The sequence below is a fragment of the Pleurodeles waltl genome, chromosome 2_1 (genome assembly GCF_031143425.1).
Source record: "Pleurodeles waltl isolate 20211129_DDA chromosome 2_1, aPleWal1.hap1.20221129, whole genome shotgun sequence".
Lineage (NCBI taxonomy): Eukaryota > Metazoa > Chordata > Amphibia > Caudata > Salamandridae > Pleurodeles > Pleurodeles waltl.
This window is the reverse complement of record NC_090438.1, coordinates 890365436-890381792: the sequence shown is the minus strand read 5'-3', so window position 1 is coordinate 890381792 and position 16357 is coordinate 890365436. Positions and strand designations below refer to the sequence as shown.

At 43.5% G+C, this 16357-nt stretch overlaps 1 protein-coding gene across 1 annotated transcript in view; it reads right to left on the bottom strand.

Annotated features, from left to right (window-relative positions):
* Window positions 1–14896, bottom strand: part of LOC138269580 (cytidine monophosphate-N-acetylneuraminic acid hydroxylase-like) — a 680173-nt gene extending 665277 nt beyond the window's left edge. Inside the window, exon 1 of the mRNA XM_069218806.1 lies at window positions 14813–14896. Within this exon, the coding sequence (XP_069074907.1) occupies window positions 14813–14823 (11 nt within the window). The 5' untranslated portion in view covers window positions 14824–14896. The remainder of the gene's footprint in view (window positions 1–14812) is intronic.
* Window positions 14897–16357: the final 1461 nt, after the last annotated feature.

Genomic DNA, 16357 nt, shown 5'->3' with positions numbered 1-16357 from the left:
CTGTAAGCAATTAAAGTTTCTACAGCTCTACCCTGCTGGATCTGTTCTGTGGGAAATGGAAGACTGCTCTCATGTCATCTGTGAGAGAGGGAAGCTTGCATTGCTACTGCCATGTCATCCCTATTCTGAGAGGCAGCTAAGTGCACACTGCTACTGCCCACTTTCATCCAGTCCTATCCTGTGATGGGAAAGGCTTGTGCTGATGCAACACTAGCTTTACCCATTCTCTGAAGGAGGAAAGATTGCACTTGTTCTGTAAAAGGAGTAGCCACTGTATGACGAGGGGTATTTCCTCAGCTGTTGCTCCATCCTATAAAAACAAAGGGTATTTTGAATGCACTTGCATAAAATACTCAGGCCAGTCAGACACTTTATTGGACCCAGGGCAAAACTAGTTGTGGCGGCATGACACAGAAACTCTGGTTTCAATCCCTGCTTGCACAAATTGTGTGACCCTCTGCAAATACTTTTCTTCTCTCTGCTTCTTTTTCAGTGATGTTTACATATCAGAGTGAATTCAAATAACTCAGTTCAAGATGAGGGATGTACTAAAAACCTCCTCCTATATAGTTTAATAGCCTATATTTCTTCTCAGTCTATAACTGCAATAAAGGTCTTTCATAGGAGGCACAAGACAACAAACGTGCCTCTTGGGTCACTAATAAAATTGTCTTCAGAGGACAAGAGGAAAAGAATGTAATATCCATCAAGGATCTGAATTGCACAATGTCTCAACAGGAAACCTAGTTTTGTTGAAACAAGCATCCAGGCATACCCAAAAAGTGTGACCGTAAACACTTTTCTTCATTGTGTCTTCCTTTGCATGATCACCACTTTTGACAGCACCTTGAAATAGTTCAGGCTGCACTCTGTCCAACAAACTCTCTTGTGTGTGGTTTAGTAGACCATAATGTTGCTACATGTATCAAAAAAACATGAAGGCTTATATAGAAGAAACAAGACAAATGACTTGCATCTTGAGTCATTAATGAAATTGTGACCAGAGAGAGAGTGTGGTTCACTAATTTTAATAAAGGCTACTCAGTACAGTGATGTAATCTAAGGTGATAAAGTGAAACAATCCAAAAAACACTTTTTATATGTAAAGGTTAGCAATAAAGTGACAGTCAGTGACATTTGCTGTAGAGCAGGCAGTCCAGGGTGACCTAAAAGCTGTTCTAGTCAGCCTTCATGCTGCTGGTTTTACAGACAGACTACAAAAAAGAAGTAACTGTGGAAAATTATGGGACCTAGCTAGCATTGTCTCACTTCCACTGCCCTGTTGGTGCTGGTAGTGAGGTAGGAGATGCTTTCATTTTAGGTGCATAGTACGCAGTCTCAAGGCCTGTGCACTTCTGCTATCCATACCCAGTCAGCTGTGAGTGTGGTTTGGCATGGCCTGTTTTATAGCACAAGCTATATGATTACAGTGACTTGTCCTGGAAATCATGCCGCACGTGCCAACAGCATCACCAAAAGTCTGTTTCAAGACCTTTCCAAGAAGTGGGACCTGAGGAAGTGTGGCCTATCGACCCTCCCCTTCTAAGGCAGGTGAACATGCCCTATGAAGCAGGGATTATTTCACAATATTTGATGTGATACCAGTATTCGTGGAGAAGACTCCTGAGCCCAAAGGGGCAATTTTCAAACACCAAAACATGTTGATGGAAAAGTTCAGCAGGGACTATTTATTTTTGTCCCTCTTGTTTTTAATTTTGTGGTAGGGAGGCACACAAGTAAAAGATATTTTTGGATTAGCTGTATGAATTTTAATACAAGTTTGAAAATTTATCAGAGAACATAATTGTTGCCATAAGTGATATGATCTCACCCAAACTAGATAACACATAACTGGGAGACCGTACAAACAGTGAATTGGAGTACTTTTGAATGCTTCCCAGTGCAAGATTTGGAAACAACTGATGATGCATGCCATACTAGTTAGGGGAGCCTTCATCTTCCTATATGAGTACATGAATGTATGTCAATTCCATAAGAGGTTTGTCTGTTTCTCATAGGTATTTTATACTTCTGAATACTGAAATCATACAACAGTCCTTTAACACCTTTTACTCACTGTTTAACGTGTCAGCTACATTTGTTGTACTTGTCCTTTAAGTGTAAATGATTGGTGTGGTGTTTCTTCTGCTACTGCCGCCCGTCCTTGACATACTTTATGTTAGGATAGGTTGGGCTGTGGCTGCCTTGTGTACCTTCATGTTGTGAAGCTCGGTATAAAACTTTCAGTGACACACATGAAAAATCAATCCACATTACCAATGCATCTGAGTGAGAGAGTTATCTCTCACAAAATATTTGAGAAAAGTTTACTTTTGGTTTTACGAGTCAAACAAGCATTTTGTTTTAATGGAATAGGCCGGTAGTTCTTAACCTGTGGTCTGAGGACCCCTGTGGGGGTCTAAGAAGTGTAGTCAGGGAGTGGGCCACTGTTTAAAAAAATTAATAATATTAAGACTAACACATTAAAATTAATAAATGATATACAAATAAAGAAGCACAATTGAAAATGTAAAAACCTTTTCTATATTTGATTGTGAATTAAACAAAATATTTCAATATTGAGAATTTTTTGGGTGTATACTTGCTGCTATCATTGTGTGTATTATTTTGAGGCTCAAATCATAGAAATTGCATAGGATGAGTGTCCCTGGCTGTTAGAAATGGGGTCTTTGGATGGCAGTCAGGTTACCCCCTGTCCAAGCAAGGACTCTCACTCTAGTCAGGGTATGTCACACACAATCCAAATTATCCTGTGCCCACCCTCTGGTAGCTTGACACTGAGCAGTCAGGCTTAACTTAGAAGGCAATGTGTAAAGTATTTTTGCAATAATTCATACAATAACACCATATAGCACGACACCAATACACCACAGAGTTTCTAGAAAAATATATAATATTTATCTGGATAAATGCAAGTCAAAACAATTAAAATGCAACAAGTAAATGTTGAGATATCACTGAAAAGTGATATGAAGTGTCTTAAGTCTTTTAAAAGCAAACAAAGTCTCTTTCAAGTACAAAGTACCTGGTTCGTGTGAAAAATCTTTGCAAAGAACCACAGAGGAGGAGATGCATGGATACAAAGGGGTGTGCGTAGATTTTTTTGACCGCACACAGCGATGCGTTCATTTCCGGCACTCAGTCGTGGTTCCTCTTCGAGTTGCAGGGTTTTCAGATGCCCCGGGGATGATGCATGGATTTCCTGCGCAGGCAGGATGAAGTCACAGGCGCTGCGTCGATCTGGTGGGTGTTGCATCGAATTTTCTACTGCACGGCAGGTGCTGTTTCGATTCCTCTCTGGAAGTCAGGCTACATCATTCCGGCTCGGCTGTGCGTCAATTCGGTGGGCCGTGCGTCAGATTGCCGGTCGCTATGCTGGTGCTGCATCGATCTTCTTGTTGCAAAGATGGGCTATGTCATTCCAGTTCGGCGTATGGTGCAGTCTGTGCGTTGTTTCTGGCAGGCTGTGTGTCGCATTTCGCCGCACAAGGAGTCCTTCTTGTAGAGATGAAGTCTTTTTGGACCTGAGAATTCAGGGAACAGAAGGCAAGGCTCTATCCAAGCCCTTGGAGAACACGTCTACACCACAGCCAGAGTGCAGCAAGGCAACAGGGCAACAGAAAGGCAGCAGTCCTTCACAGAAAGCAGACTGGTGAGTCCATTGGGCAGCCAGGCCGTTCTTCTTGGCAGGATGCAGGTTCTGGTTCCAGTTTCTTCTCCAGGAAGTGTCTGTGAGGTAGAATGTCTACCCCAAGAAGTGTCTGAGTTGGTAGGGTCAGAGACCCTGCTTAAATACCCAAATGTGCCTTTGAAGTAGGGGAAACTTCAAAGAGTGGCTTAGAAGTGCACAAGGTCCCCTTTCAGTTCCATCCTGTATGCCAGGGTCCCAGTAGGGGGTGTGGCAGTCCTTTGTGTGAGGGCAGGCCCCTGTCCTTTGACATGCAAGTGTCAAGCCCTCCACCATCCCAGCCCAGGAAGACCCATTCAAAATGTAGATGTATGCAAGTGAGACTGAATATGCTGTGTTTGGGGTATGTCTGAGTGAATGCACAAGGGAGTTGTCAACTAAACCTAGCCAGACGTGGATTGGAAGGCACAGAAAGATTTAAGTGCAGAGAAACGCTCACTTTCTAAAAGTAGCATTTCTAAAATAGTAATATAAAATCCAACTTCACCAGTCAGTAGGAGTTTGTATCACCATTCTGGCCATACTAAATATGACCTTCCTACTCCTTTCAGGTGAGCAGCTACCACTCAAACAATGTATGAGTGCAGCCCCAATGTTAGCCTATGAAGGGAGAATGTCTCATAGCAGTGTAAAAATGAATTTGGAGCTTTACACTACTAGGACATATAAACTACACAGGTACATGTTCTGCCTTTTGCCTACACAGCACCCTGCCCTATGGGTTACCTAGGGAATACCTTAGGGGTTTCTTATATGTAGAAAAAGGGGGGGGGTTTAGGCTTGGCAAGTACTTTTAAATGCCAAGTCAAATTGGCAGTGAAACTGCACACAGGCCTTGCAATGGCAGGCCTGAGACAAGATTAAGGGGCTACTTAAGTGGGTGGCACAACCAGTGAGGCAGGCCCACTAGTAAAATTTCATCTACAGGCCCTGGGCACATATAGTGCACTCTACCAGGGACTTATAAGTAGATTAAATAGTCCAATTGGGTATGATCCAATGTTGCCATGTTTTAAAGAGAGAGCATATACACTTTAGCACTGATTAGCAGTGGGAAAGTGCGTAGAGTCCTAAAGCCAGCAAAAATGAGGTCAGAAAAAGAGAAGGAGGAAGACAAAAAGCCTAGGGATGACCCTTCAAAAAGGCCATTTCCAACAATGGCTTTTAATACTGACTCAGTGGTGGTAACCAGATTCCAATAATGAGTCAGTGGGGTCCTCAGCAGCGCACCCAACGCATGCGGCTATCCAAAAAAATAATAGTTTCACGGTAATGCGTGGTATTTTGCCTCATATGTAGGTTATGCGTTGCATATATTCATGCAAACTACGTATGCGACAAAAAAATACACGCAAGACGGAAAACGGGGTGCAAAGGGGACAGGAAGTGATGTAATAGGAAATCCTGTTTACAGAAATGGTACAGTGGGTGTTTTTTCACTTTCACTTTCACTTTACAGTCTGTGATTTTTCGTGATTGTATGGCTGTGTCCATGTGTTGCTCTTGTTTGGATTGTGTATATTGCATCTTGAGGTGTCTATCTTTTGTCTTTTGGTGTATTCTATTTGTATTTTGTACCTGTGTAAGTGTTTTTGTGTATTTTAGTGTTGTCTGAATTGTATTTGTTCTATCTGTTTGGGGGTTAGATTAGTTGGGTTAGTTGAGGTCTGTAATTTGGGTTTGTAAGTTTCCTTTTTTCTTATTTTTGTCCTTTATTTTTCACTTTTCTTGTTAAAATTCTGTACCATACTATGTCAGAAAGGGCGAGGCTGAGCCCTCCCGGAACGAGAACCAGCTAAAGCATCACTGGGCTGACCTGGTGGCATGAGAACAGGACCTGCTGGACCACCTGGGTGTGGGGATCGGTGGCCCTGTTGGTGAGTATTACATTGACAAATGTGTACAGTAGAATGCTCCTGAGTGACAGTAGTAGATGTCTTGATGTGCTGCATGCAACATTTGTGGCTGTGTGGAATGCAAGTAGAACAAACTGTTAGTGTACCAGTACTGAGATGTATTACAAATGTTTATACATAATAACAATGCAGTCCAGAGTTTCGTTGAGCCATGTCCGACTAATATTTAGGGCCGGATGTACCAAGCTATTGATAACTTTCACAAACTGCCTAGTTTCCTGTTTTGTTTGTGCTTACATCATGTAAAATATTCTTTCAAATGCACAACCCAACTTTTGCCATTCTGCTTTCACATTGCACAATCACAAAATAGGGTTTTCTTGTGGAATTTAGGAATGGGCGTTCCCTATCCTACTATCGAGTCGCAGGCAGCTAATTGTTTTTTTCTTGGGCACAAATGCTGGCACCAAGCAATTACAGTTACCACCCGTTTCAAGTTGGTGCTAACCCATTTGCAGAAGGGGTGGGGTCCCCATGGGATCCCTTCCTCTTTGTGAATGCATTGCCAAAAATTTATTCTGAGCAGGAAGTTGTGCCATGGACCACTGACTGCTTCCAAAAATATTTTTCTGTCGTAAAATAGATATTTTAAATACTTTCTGTTTACCCCTGCTGAAATAAGGCTGCAATTAAACAAATATTTACATCCCAATATGAAAGCAGTCACAGACATGGTGGTCTGATAAGCCCAGCAGGCCAGCAGGCCAGCATCCCTGTGGGTGCCACCATTCCCAAGGGGTTTGCAAAATGAGACCTACCTCATAATTATTCGAGAGGTAGGCCATTTGTTACCTCATTTTTGAATTGCAAACAGTGTCATTTCGAGTGTTCTACCTCAGATCAACCAACTTGCTAATTGCTAGTTGCTAAGTCTCGCAATGTGTGACTCACAAAACCTGATATTGGTACATATGGCCTTGAGTGACACATTTCAGGTGCAATGACTACACCTGTGCCCATGCATTCTGTCAATGATGATCAGCTAAGACACTGTCAGCATACCATATTTCACAGTTTTGGGACAGCAAAGTGGGCTATCCATGTTTAGCGCTACATTGTTATCATTACACACACATGATCCCTGCCATCATGTTGGCATAGGGGGTATATGCACATTGGGGACACTGCCAATGGGGCATTTGTTACCTACATACAACTGTGCCACATCTGTTATGGACCACTGAATGCATGATAATTGCTGACTGAAAATTGACTCAGATGTCCATCACACAGTTACTCATGGTCCTTTGATGCACAAGCCACAATACTTGAGTCACTTGCATTGCAGTGCACCAGGGAAATGCCACTGCAATTGTCACCAAATTAAAAATCATGACATGGACTACCATATGAAATGGATTGGCCAAAAAAATTGCAGCCAGGTTTAGCACCACATGATTGTTAGGCCCAGTGCATGTGTGCATATGTTTGTCTATCACTTACTGGAGTGTCATTGTCAATGCAAGTTTGCAGTGATATGTCTGTTGGAGTGTCTACATGCAGTATCAGCAGCTCACTCATATAAAATGTCACACACTGTGATATGTTGTCCACACGATTGTTCAGTGATCAGACATTGAGCATATAACTCCTTTCCATGTCTTACAGTTGGCCCGACCCCCTATACCATTAGAGAAGTGGCTTGATTTGAGGACCCAGACGTATCCAGTTAGTGTGAAAATGATCTGTCCTGTGTAGTGATTGCAGCTGTTGTGTGATTGACTCTTGGGAGTTTAACTCATTGCAAGATATGATGAGCTGGCACGTGATCTAATATATGACTTGACTGGAGGTTGATATAGTGTTCCATGCAAGGGTTAGACATTCACAGGCAGAGGGTCATATCTTGGGAGTCTTGTGCTGCGCAATAAGCAGTAGCATGTGAACAAGGTGATCAGCAGCCACCTGTAGGCCCACATTTGATTTGGAAGTGGTCCAGTGTCAGAATATTGACAGCAAGCCATACCCTCATTTACACAAGACAGTGATGCATCAGTTTTCCACACAAAATTGGCATCCCTGTATTGTAATGTACATGTAGGACTGTATGGGTAACTGTCCCTCAGCACCTAGCCCAAAATGTTCTACTCCATTTACGTGGCACTTATGTGGTATGTTATAGGCGTGCATGCAGGTCAAGGCCAGACGTGTGATTGCATCAATGTGGGTGATTTTGGAAATGTGTTGGCAGATCAGATATTGATGGTTGTCCACAAATGGAAACATGAATGTATATGTGATTGACCAATTGATACCTCACTCCTAGTTGGCAGGCCTCCTCACATGCGTTATACTCATTAAATCCATGTACAGCTGGACATGGCTTTTATGGCTGTCCTTGACGGTTGTGATGATGTTTTGCATGCCCATCCCCCCTGAGGCAGAGGGGTAGGGGGAGAACATATATGTAGTTAGGTGTGATGGTCACAGTGTAGATGACAGACATCTAATGCAAGCATGCATGTGTCCCAAACAACACTGACCCCTTATGATTAGCAACTATACCATCCTGCCAATTACATATACAGATCACAAGTCTTGTGTGCCTTGAAGTTGATCAGATGATAGGGATTAGTTGGCCTGGCCCATGTTAAGTACTTGCTGCATTTGCATTGTGACACATTGCACTACTGTTAGAAATGGGGTTTCTGGTTGGCTAGGGTATGCACCTCAGCCAGGCAGAACCTACCCACTCTAGTCAGGGCTAGGGAGTTACACGTCCAAGATAACCCCTGCTCACCCCCTTGGTGGGTTGGCACGAGCAGTCAAGCCTATCCCAGAGGCAATGTGTAAAGCGTTTGCACAACACACACAACACACGTGACACAAAATGTACACCACAAAGTAAACACAACACTGAGCTATGTAAAAATAATCTGTATTGCACAAAACATAATTAGACCAACATTACACGGAAGTAATACCCTGCTACCTTAGCAGTTGTCAAAATGTTACACAAGTTACTAATACTCTGCAAGAATATGCAGTTGTCACATTAGCATACGTAAGTACTCAGGATTCTGCAACATAAGCAGTAGTCAGGAATTATAGCAAAAGATATATGCACTTGTCATTAACAATTCCTAAATACCCATAAAAGGAACATTAGAGAATATATCACAAGTCATATAAATACATATCAGCTAGACATGCCCATAAAAAGGAACATTAGCACATAGATGTAGGAGCAGTAAACAGGTAGGAAACCTAAAACACATACAAGTCTGTACTAGGCTTCTAGAGCCTAGATTCCCTGAAAAGTACCTGTTTCTGTAGTAGAGGCACTCCCAGTGCCTAGACAAGCAAGAGGGGGCCCCCGGCACTCCTGCGCGCACAACGGGACCAGGCGATGCTCCTGGGGGAGAGGGGCGGTCGGAGCCCTCTCCTCGTGAACGGGCCCCTCTGGGGGCCTATGTACTGGATGGGGGCCTGCCTCGGCCTCCTCACACCCTATCTGTGGGGTAGGGGCCGGGCGTGGTCCAGCAATAACTAGGTGCGCAAAGGCGGGAAGGGATCTTCGTCGAGGTCTCCCTTCCCGATTTCATTGGAGAACAAAATGCCCAAGAACAGGAGCGTCCCGCACCTTCCCCTAGTCCTGCCTCAACTGCGAAAGGAAACTCGGACCCCTCCGGGGGCCCGAGGAAACACTCGCCCGCACCCGATGTGGCGCGTGAGTGAGGGAAGCTGCTCCTGAGCCGCCGGGGAGCTTCCTGTACAACTGAAGGCGGCTGGTGCCCTGGGGGCGCTCCCAGAAGCAGGAGGTGCCTCGGGTGCGCCGAGAGGAGCATGCTTGCTCCGATTCCTTTGTTGGTGTGCCCCAGGGGCACTGAGATGAGCACGATCCCCGCACTCCAAGTTAATTAGTGAACCCGGCTGCGGTGGTGATCCGGGAGATAAAATAAAGCACTTTTCAAAGCGCTAAAACAAGTTGGAGACCCGGGCTGCGGCGGTGTTCTTGGGTAGAAGTAAAGTGCTTTTCAGAGTGCTTAGGGCAAAGCTAAAGCCCGGGCTGCGGCAGTGACTCCTCTGCAGTAGGTCCAGAAAGAGTGCAGTTCCCAAGCGCTACAGACCCAGCTGTGGAGATCGTGGCAGGGGTCAGGGGCCACAGCACCCTGCACCTGGGAACAATACAGTCAAGAAAAGGTACAGGGCTGGTGGACCCAGCTACAGGTCAGCACAAGTGGTGCAGATGGTGGCAGTTCCTCCTAGTGACCGGGCAGGTCACAGGTCAGCACAACAGCAGCAGTCCAAGGTGGTTTCCTGGTGAGTCCCTTCATCAGCGTTCTGTGTCCAGTTTCAAGTTCCAAGAGAGTTAAAATTGTGGGGAAGATTCCCCTGTACTTATACTGGGTTTACAGTGTGTCTTACAATGGTAGGGAGAGGAGGTTCTAGCCAGTTACAACTGGTTCTGGGAGTGCCCCCTCTCTCCTTTCAGCACAGGCTCCAAACATCAGTGGGGGGTTAACGACCCTATTGTGTGAGGCCAGGGCACAGTCTTTACAAATGCAGGTATGCCCGCCTCTCCCTTCTCTCAGCCCAGGAAGGCTTTACAATATGTAGATGCACCTCTGTGTCACCTCCACCCTGCCTGTGTTCAGGCTGTCTGAGAAGTATGCACAAAACCCCAACTGTCAGTCTGCCCAGACATGGATTGGAGTCAGGCTGCAAAATACCAGACTCATAAGCACAGAGAAATGCGCACTTACTAGAAGTGGCATTTCTGTGATAGTAATAAAAAATACACCTACACCAGTAAGCAGCATTTCCCACCACTATCACAACCATACCAAACATGCCTACACAATCCCTCATAAATCAGACAACACCCCTTACACATAAGGCAGGGCATTTCCAATGCAATCCTATGAGGAGGCAGCACTCACAGCAGTGAGACACCAAGTTAGGCTGTTTGTCACCACCAGGACAGGCCACCCAACATGGCACATGTCCTGTCTTCTACATACATGGCACCCTGCCCAAAGGGCTAGCTAGGGCATACCTTAGGGGTGACTTACATGTAGTAAGAAGGGAGTTCTGTGCCTGGCAAGTAAATTTAGATGCCAGGTCCCTGTGGCAGAAAACTGCGCACACAGGCTCTGTGCTAGCAGGCCTTAGATAGGTTTGACAGGGTACTTCAGTGGGTGGTGCAAGCAGCGCTGCAGGCTCACTAGTAGTATTTGATTTACAGGTCCTGGGTATAGGAATACCAGTTTACAAGGGACTTATACGTAAATTAAATATGCCAATCAGGTATAATCCAATCATACCAAATTTGTGCTCAGAGTCAAAACGTCAGCCAACAAAGGTCAGAAAAATAAGGAGGCAAAAAAGCACAAAGTCTGCGGAATGACCCTGTAAAAGGGCCAGGTCCAACAACTACAGAAATGCACAGAGCAGTTTATTTGGTACATGCCCTGTTGTGTTTTGCTGTGCTGTTAAATACTTGATGGTTAGGCAGCGTTGCCATGTCATTCCTCAGGGACAATGTATCATCTGTACTGTGATTTAGACTGCATGTGCAATTTGAGGGAGAGTGTTAGATTATCATCTGTGCAAGCATCACACAATGATGACACTAATGGTTACCTGTCTCATTTTTACATCTGCTAACATGAATGCCGCTGAGACAAGGGAGTTCCAGATGTGGGCAGTAAGATACATGCACATGTTGGATGTGGAGTCTGGGTTCAGAATGATGGCAAGACGCTATCATAGGGAGAGAGCCACTGGAGTATGGTGGGCTGTCAGCCAAGGGGGTCCGGCATTGGCCACAACAGGTGTCGCCACCACCACAACTGCAGCCAGTGGCTCAGTGGCCACAAGTACATCATCCCCACCTGCTGCACCCTGCACATCTATGATTATAATGCCTTCATCAGCTTTATCCCAATTATTTTCAGGGAGAAAAATGTAAGCACTCCCGAGGCCGGGCTTACATCTCCCCACCCGCCAAAAACAAAAGTAACATAATTGTTCGGCACGGCCAATAGGTCAAGGGAAAATGTTTGGAAACTACTGCTCTAGTACAGTGTAGATTGAACTATTGCAACTTACTGCTAGTAAGGCTTCCCAAAGTGCACCAGGCTTCTCTCAAAGTAGTTATCCACGAAGCAGCCAGACTGGTCTCAGTAGCAAGAATGTTTTACCATATACTACTCATCCTGATCTCACTGATCTGGTTTCATGTTGAAGCATGGAGTTTGTTTAAATTGGCATGAACCACTCAATGGGTGAATGGACCCCGAACAGGACAGCAAAGGAGGAAGTCTAAAATACACCCTCCTGCAACACCAATTATGAAGAAAACTAAAATGCTTAAATAGTCCTTCTCTGGAGGTGCTCCCAGAATTTAGAATTTCACCCCTCCATATCTAAAGGTAATAACATTTCAGGAAAAATGTAAAAAATAACTGAAGAGCACATTATTCCAACATCACTTCCGCTTAAAAAAATGTCATACCCCTTTCTATCTTTTCCAGTCCAAATACCCTTCAGACTACCTTCCTTATAATCAAGATTCTGAAACCTTCTAATATGGAGTCATATACCTCAGTATCACAGCTATTGAATCAATATTGTAATGTAGAAGCGTGTGCAGGCCAACTATTTTATTTTGGGGTATATAATGTATCCACCATATACTGTAATGCACTTATGCATTTTCGACTATGAAACTATATGTGGATTTATACCACTGACCCTCCTAGTTGTAATGCCATACTTCCTATGCTATTTTTTACTTACTATTCTTATGTAAAGTTCTCTGTCACTCTTGGCTCTTTTCCATGCTGTAAAAAACATGATAAATGCTCAAATAAAGTAAGCAGAACCACAAGGGCACTTACAACCAAGACACAGAAGCAGGACCACAATGTTGCAAGCAATCTTTCTGAGGGGAAAGCTCACAGTTAAAAGAAGCCAGCCAAACCATCCTCAGGAGTTAAGCAGGAGAGGGAGCAAAATAATGACACAGCTAATCAAGAACAGCATGTAAATTCTGAATATTTTTTGTTAGGTGCTACTTTTAGAGAAAACAATTTTAAGCAGCATTTTTTCAGCACTAAAAAATATTTTCTGTGAAACACATAATATAGAACATTTGCATATTTTATTTTTAGTAAGCAAACTCAATGATGTTGTTCTAATTTTATAAGGTTATTGGGAAGGGGGAGCTCCAACGTCACTGGGAAGAATAAGCACAAGACAATATTGGAATATTTCAATCAGAACGGATAGATTGTTGAGTAGTGTAATGAAATTTGGATCTAAGTGCAAATTTAGCATTATTTCCTCCAGCTATATTCAGAGTAGAACCCCTCCCCACCTCACACAAACACTCATACAGAGATCAAGGTTTGCTACCTTTGTTTGTTCTATTTCGGTTAGGAACGTATGTCTCACTACATTCAAAGCTCACCAATTCCTCACAGCACACATCAAGCCTAAAATTGCTTAGTTCTTTTAATATTATGGTTGGTCTTTTGTTTGATTGAAATGAGTGTTTATGTGCTTGAATGTAAGTCAAAAGGGAATCTCTATATAAGGAGTGTGGGTGGGGCAGGTGCAGTGGCACAAGGGCCCAGAGCCCTGAGGGGGCCATTGAACCCTGATAATTGCTATATTTTACTACCCCAATGGCAAAGGGCTCATGTTCCTTGTTTGCACAATGGCCCATGGCCTTCTTGCTACGACAGCTCTAGTTCAATTCTTGCCATTACTGTTTGTAAATAAATGCCTCCTCTGCTTTTTTCTAGGGTGCCAAATGAGGCCATTAACATTTCAAATCCCTTCCTTATTTTCGAGTGTCAACACAGTTTCGATCAGATGCCATACCATGATGTTTTCTGCCCTGTGCTGGTGCAATAAGCATAAGGGCATTTCTTTATTGTAACTTTTGTCAATACATTAATTTGAAATATTTTCTAGTTAATGCACGCTCTACTGACAGGAAAGCGCAGAAACACAGGGCACAGGTAGTGTGTTCGAGCTCAGCTGTCAGCAAACGTGCCCGAACTGTGAGATATATTGAGCTAATGCCTGGATACTCAAAGTACCTGGGCAACAGGAGCACTGGGCAGCTGTTTGCTCGACCGCACTAACAATAAATGGACACACAATCATTTATTTCAAACTTAATTTGTGTGAAAGAAAGGAAGTAAGTAAACGGGCACATTGACGCCTCCTTCTGAGGGCGCTCGTGCGGGACAAATGCACTGATGTTTAGCAACATAAGGGGCGAGGAGCCAAGTTATACCTTTACATGTATGCAACAGTACTTCAGTAAAAGTGCGTATTTATTAATTGAAAGGAAGGTGCAATATTAATTTCCTGATATGGACGGGTTGGAGAGTGCCGCCCTACTTCTAGAAGAGATGAGTGAAATACAGTAGGATGTTGGTGTACCCTAGTGCGTCATAATTGACGGAGTGTTTTGTATCGGTATATAGTGCGTGATTACTGAATAGTCGCGTTTTAAGACCGCCCCTTCCAAAGGAGGCCATCAATTCACGAACGTCTTCCTGTGACTAAAACAATATCTCAATAGGGTCAGACTGATTTTCGCAGCAAGCGCTTAGGACACTGAGCTATCTTACTAGCAATGAGGCAATGACCGACCACTGTGTTACCCGCAGCACACAGAGTAAGTTCTCAGCAACACAGAGGCAACTTTTCGGTAATAATGCTCAGTCCAATTTTAAAAACGTGCCATAAAGTCAATTAAAGCGGCAACCAAAGTTAAAATTATACACAAGCGAAACTGCGAGTGCCAACAATACCTCATCTAAAATATTGGCAAATCACCGCTCTTTTCCACGTTCACCTTGTCACAAACAGTCTAAAGGTTGAAGTATTTTGTAACAGCTTTAATTTGATAACCTCGGTAAATAAAACCGTAAAAGTGTCCTGTGTTAATAATATTTTCAAACATCAACGGCACTTTCCCTCGTGTAGAACGATTAAACTGATATGTTCCAGACCACAGAATCAGCGGCAGTATGCCAAACTGCCTTCAAATACACGAACTTCACGAAGGCAGGCACATAAGATTTAGTTTTAATATTGTAGTTGAAGAAAAAAAAACACATCGCAGTGCAGTTTACCCAGCAATGACCTACAGACATAGAACCAATGCAACCATTACGTTTAAAAAAAAAAAAACATTAGACAAAGGCAGGCCAGTACCTACCTTTCTTCCATTATGCCAAGAAGACACAGCGACTCAGCAGGCAGAGGTTTAGCAGCGAGTCGGACGAGGGACGGAAAGGAGTGATCACGGGCGGAACAGGTTGAACACGTTCACCTTACTATGGTTTACATGTTACCACCCCAGCTTTCAGTGACACGTAGCTTCCTGAAACAGCAGTGTCACACTACGTCAGGGAAAACTGTGGCTTTTAGAGCTAGATAAACGATAGCTCTTCGCCCAAAGCGCACACATACAATGTTTGTGTATGTTATGCATCATTACAAGCTAAATTCGTGGACCTGCCAGAAATTCTTCTATTGTAATGCAACGGGGTAATACAATTCATTTTCATGCAGGCTCCAAATAATGGTGTTTATAAATTCATACACTATCTCTAAAGGCTTCAGCAGATCTGATTTCTACTCTGGTGGCTTTTAAAACAATAGTTGCACGGCAGAAAACTAATTGCTGCAGCAGGGACCCGGTTCAAGTTCACTCCAGGGATGCAGCTACTAATGGTGCATCAGGTGCAGTGGCACCGGGCCCAGAGGCCTTGAAGGGGGGCACCGAACCCTGTTTATAGTTGTACTTCACTAGCTGTTCAGCAGTAAGATGGCCAATTTGCCTTGCTTACATTGGAGCCCATGGCACCACCGGCACACAGCTGGTTTACACAAACAGAAATCATGTTGATTGGTTGAATAGGCAAAGTCAACTTTTTAGGGTCGAACCTGTAAGATACTGTTGTTATCAATAAGGGCTTGGAGCCCGCCCATTATTAACCATTTGTTGGCTTGACTGTCACTCTTTTTTAATTTACTGTAATTCATCAAAGCAGGCCAAGCAACATTTCCTTTCCTGTTTGGGGAGCAGGGACCAAGCGCTGATTAATTCAACTTATTCATTGCCTGCCCGCTGCTCCCAACGTGATTGCAGTACTATTTTGTTCTTTTTAAGTTTAAGTGCATTGTAAACAAAAGGCGGGTGACTGGCAAAAACGTGCCCAGCAGGACCAACAAAATTACAAAGATTCATTTTCTATAGTAGTAGTAGTAACTTCATTGCATAATTACTTAAAATCATTGCATAAAATACAGATACTTTACCATACATCTTCTAATCATGTGGAATCATCCAACTCACTGAAACTGAATGCGAATATCAGTGCAAATTGTGCTATTGAGTCAGACACACCACAATTGTTATCAATTCTAATGATGTTAAATATGTAAGCAACCTACATAGAATGCTATCTTCATATCGGTGCAGATGCTCAAACCAAAGGCTGTCCTTGAGATCTGTCATCTAATAAGTTTGTTATAAAAGTTCTAAAACTTTGAAACTAGAGTGCCTAAGACAGGAAGGGCCTTATTTATACTTTTTGGTGCAAAACTGCACTAACGCAGTTTTGCACCAAAAAGTTTTGCACCAGCTTGCACCATTTTTTAGCACCAGCTGGGCACCATATTTATGGAATGGTGCAAGCCGGTGCAAAGGGTAGGCTAGCTTAAAAAAAAATGACATTAGGCAGGTTTGAGTCAAAAT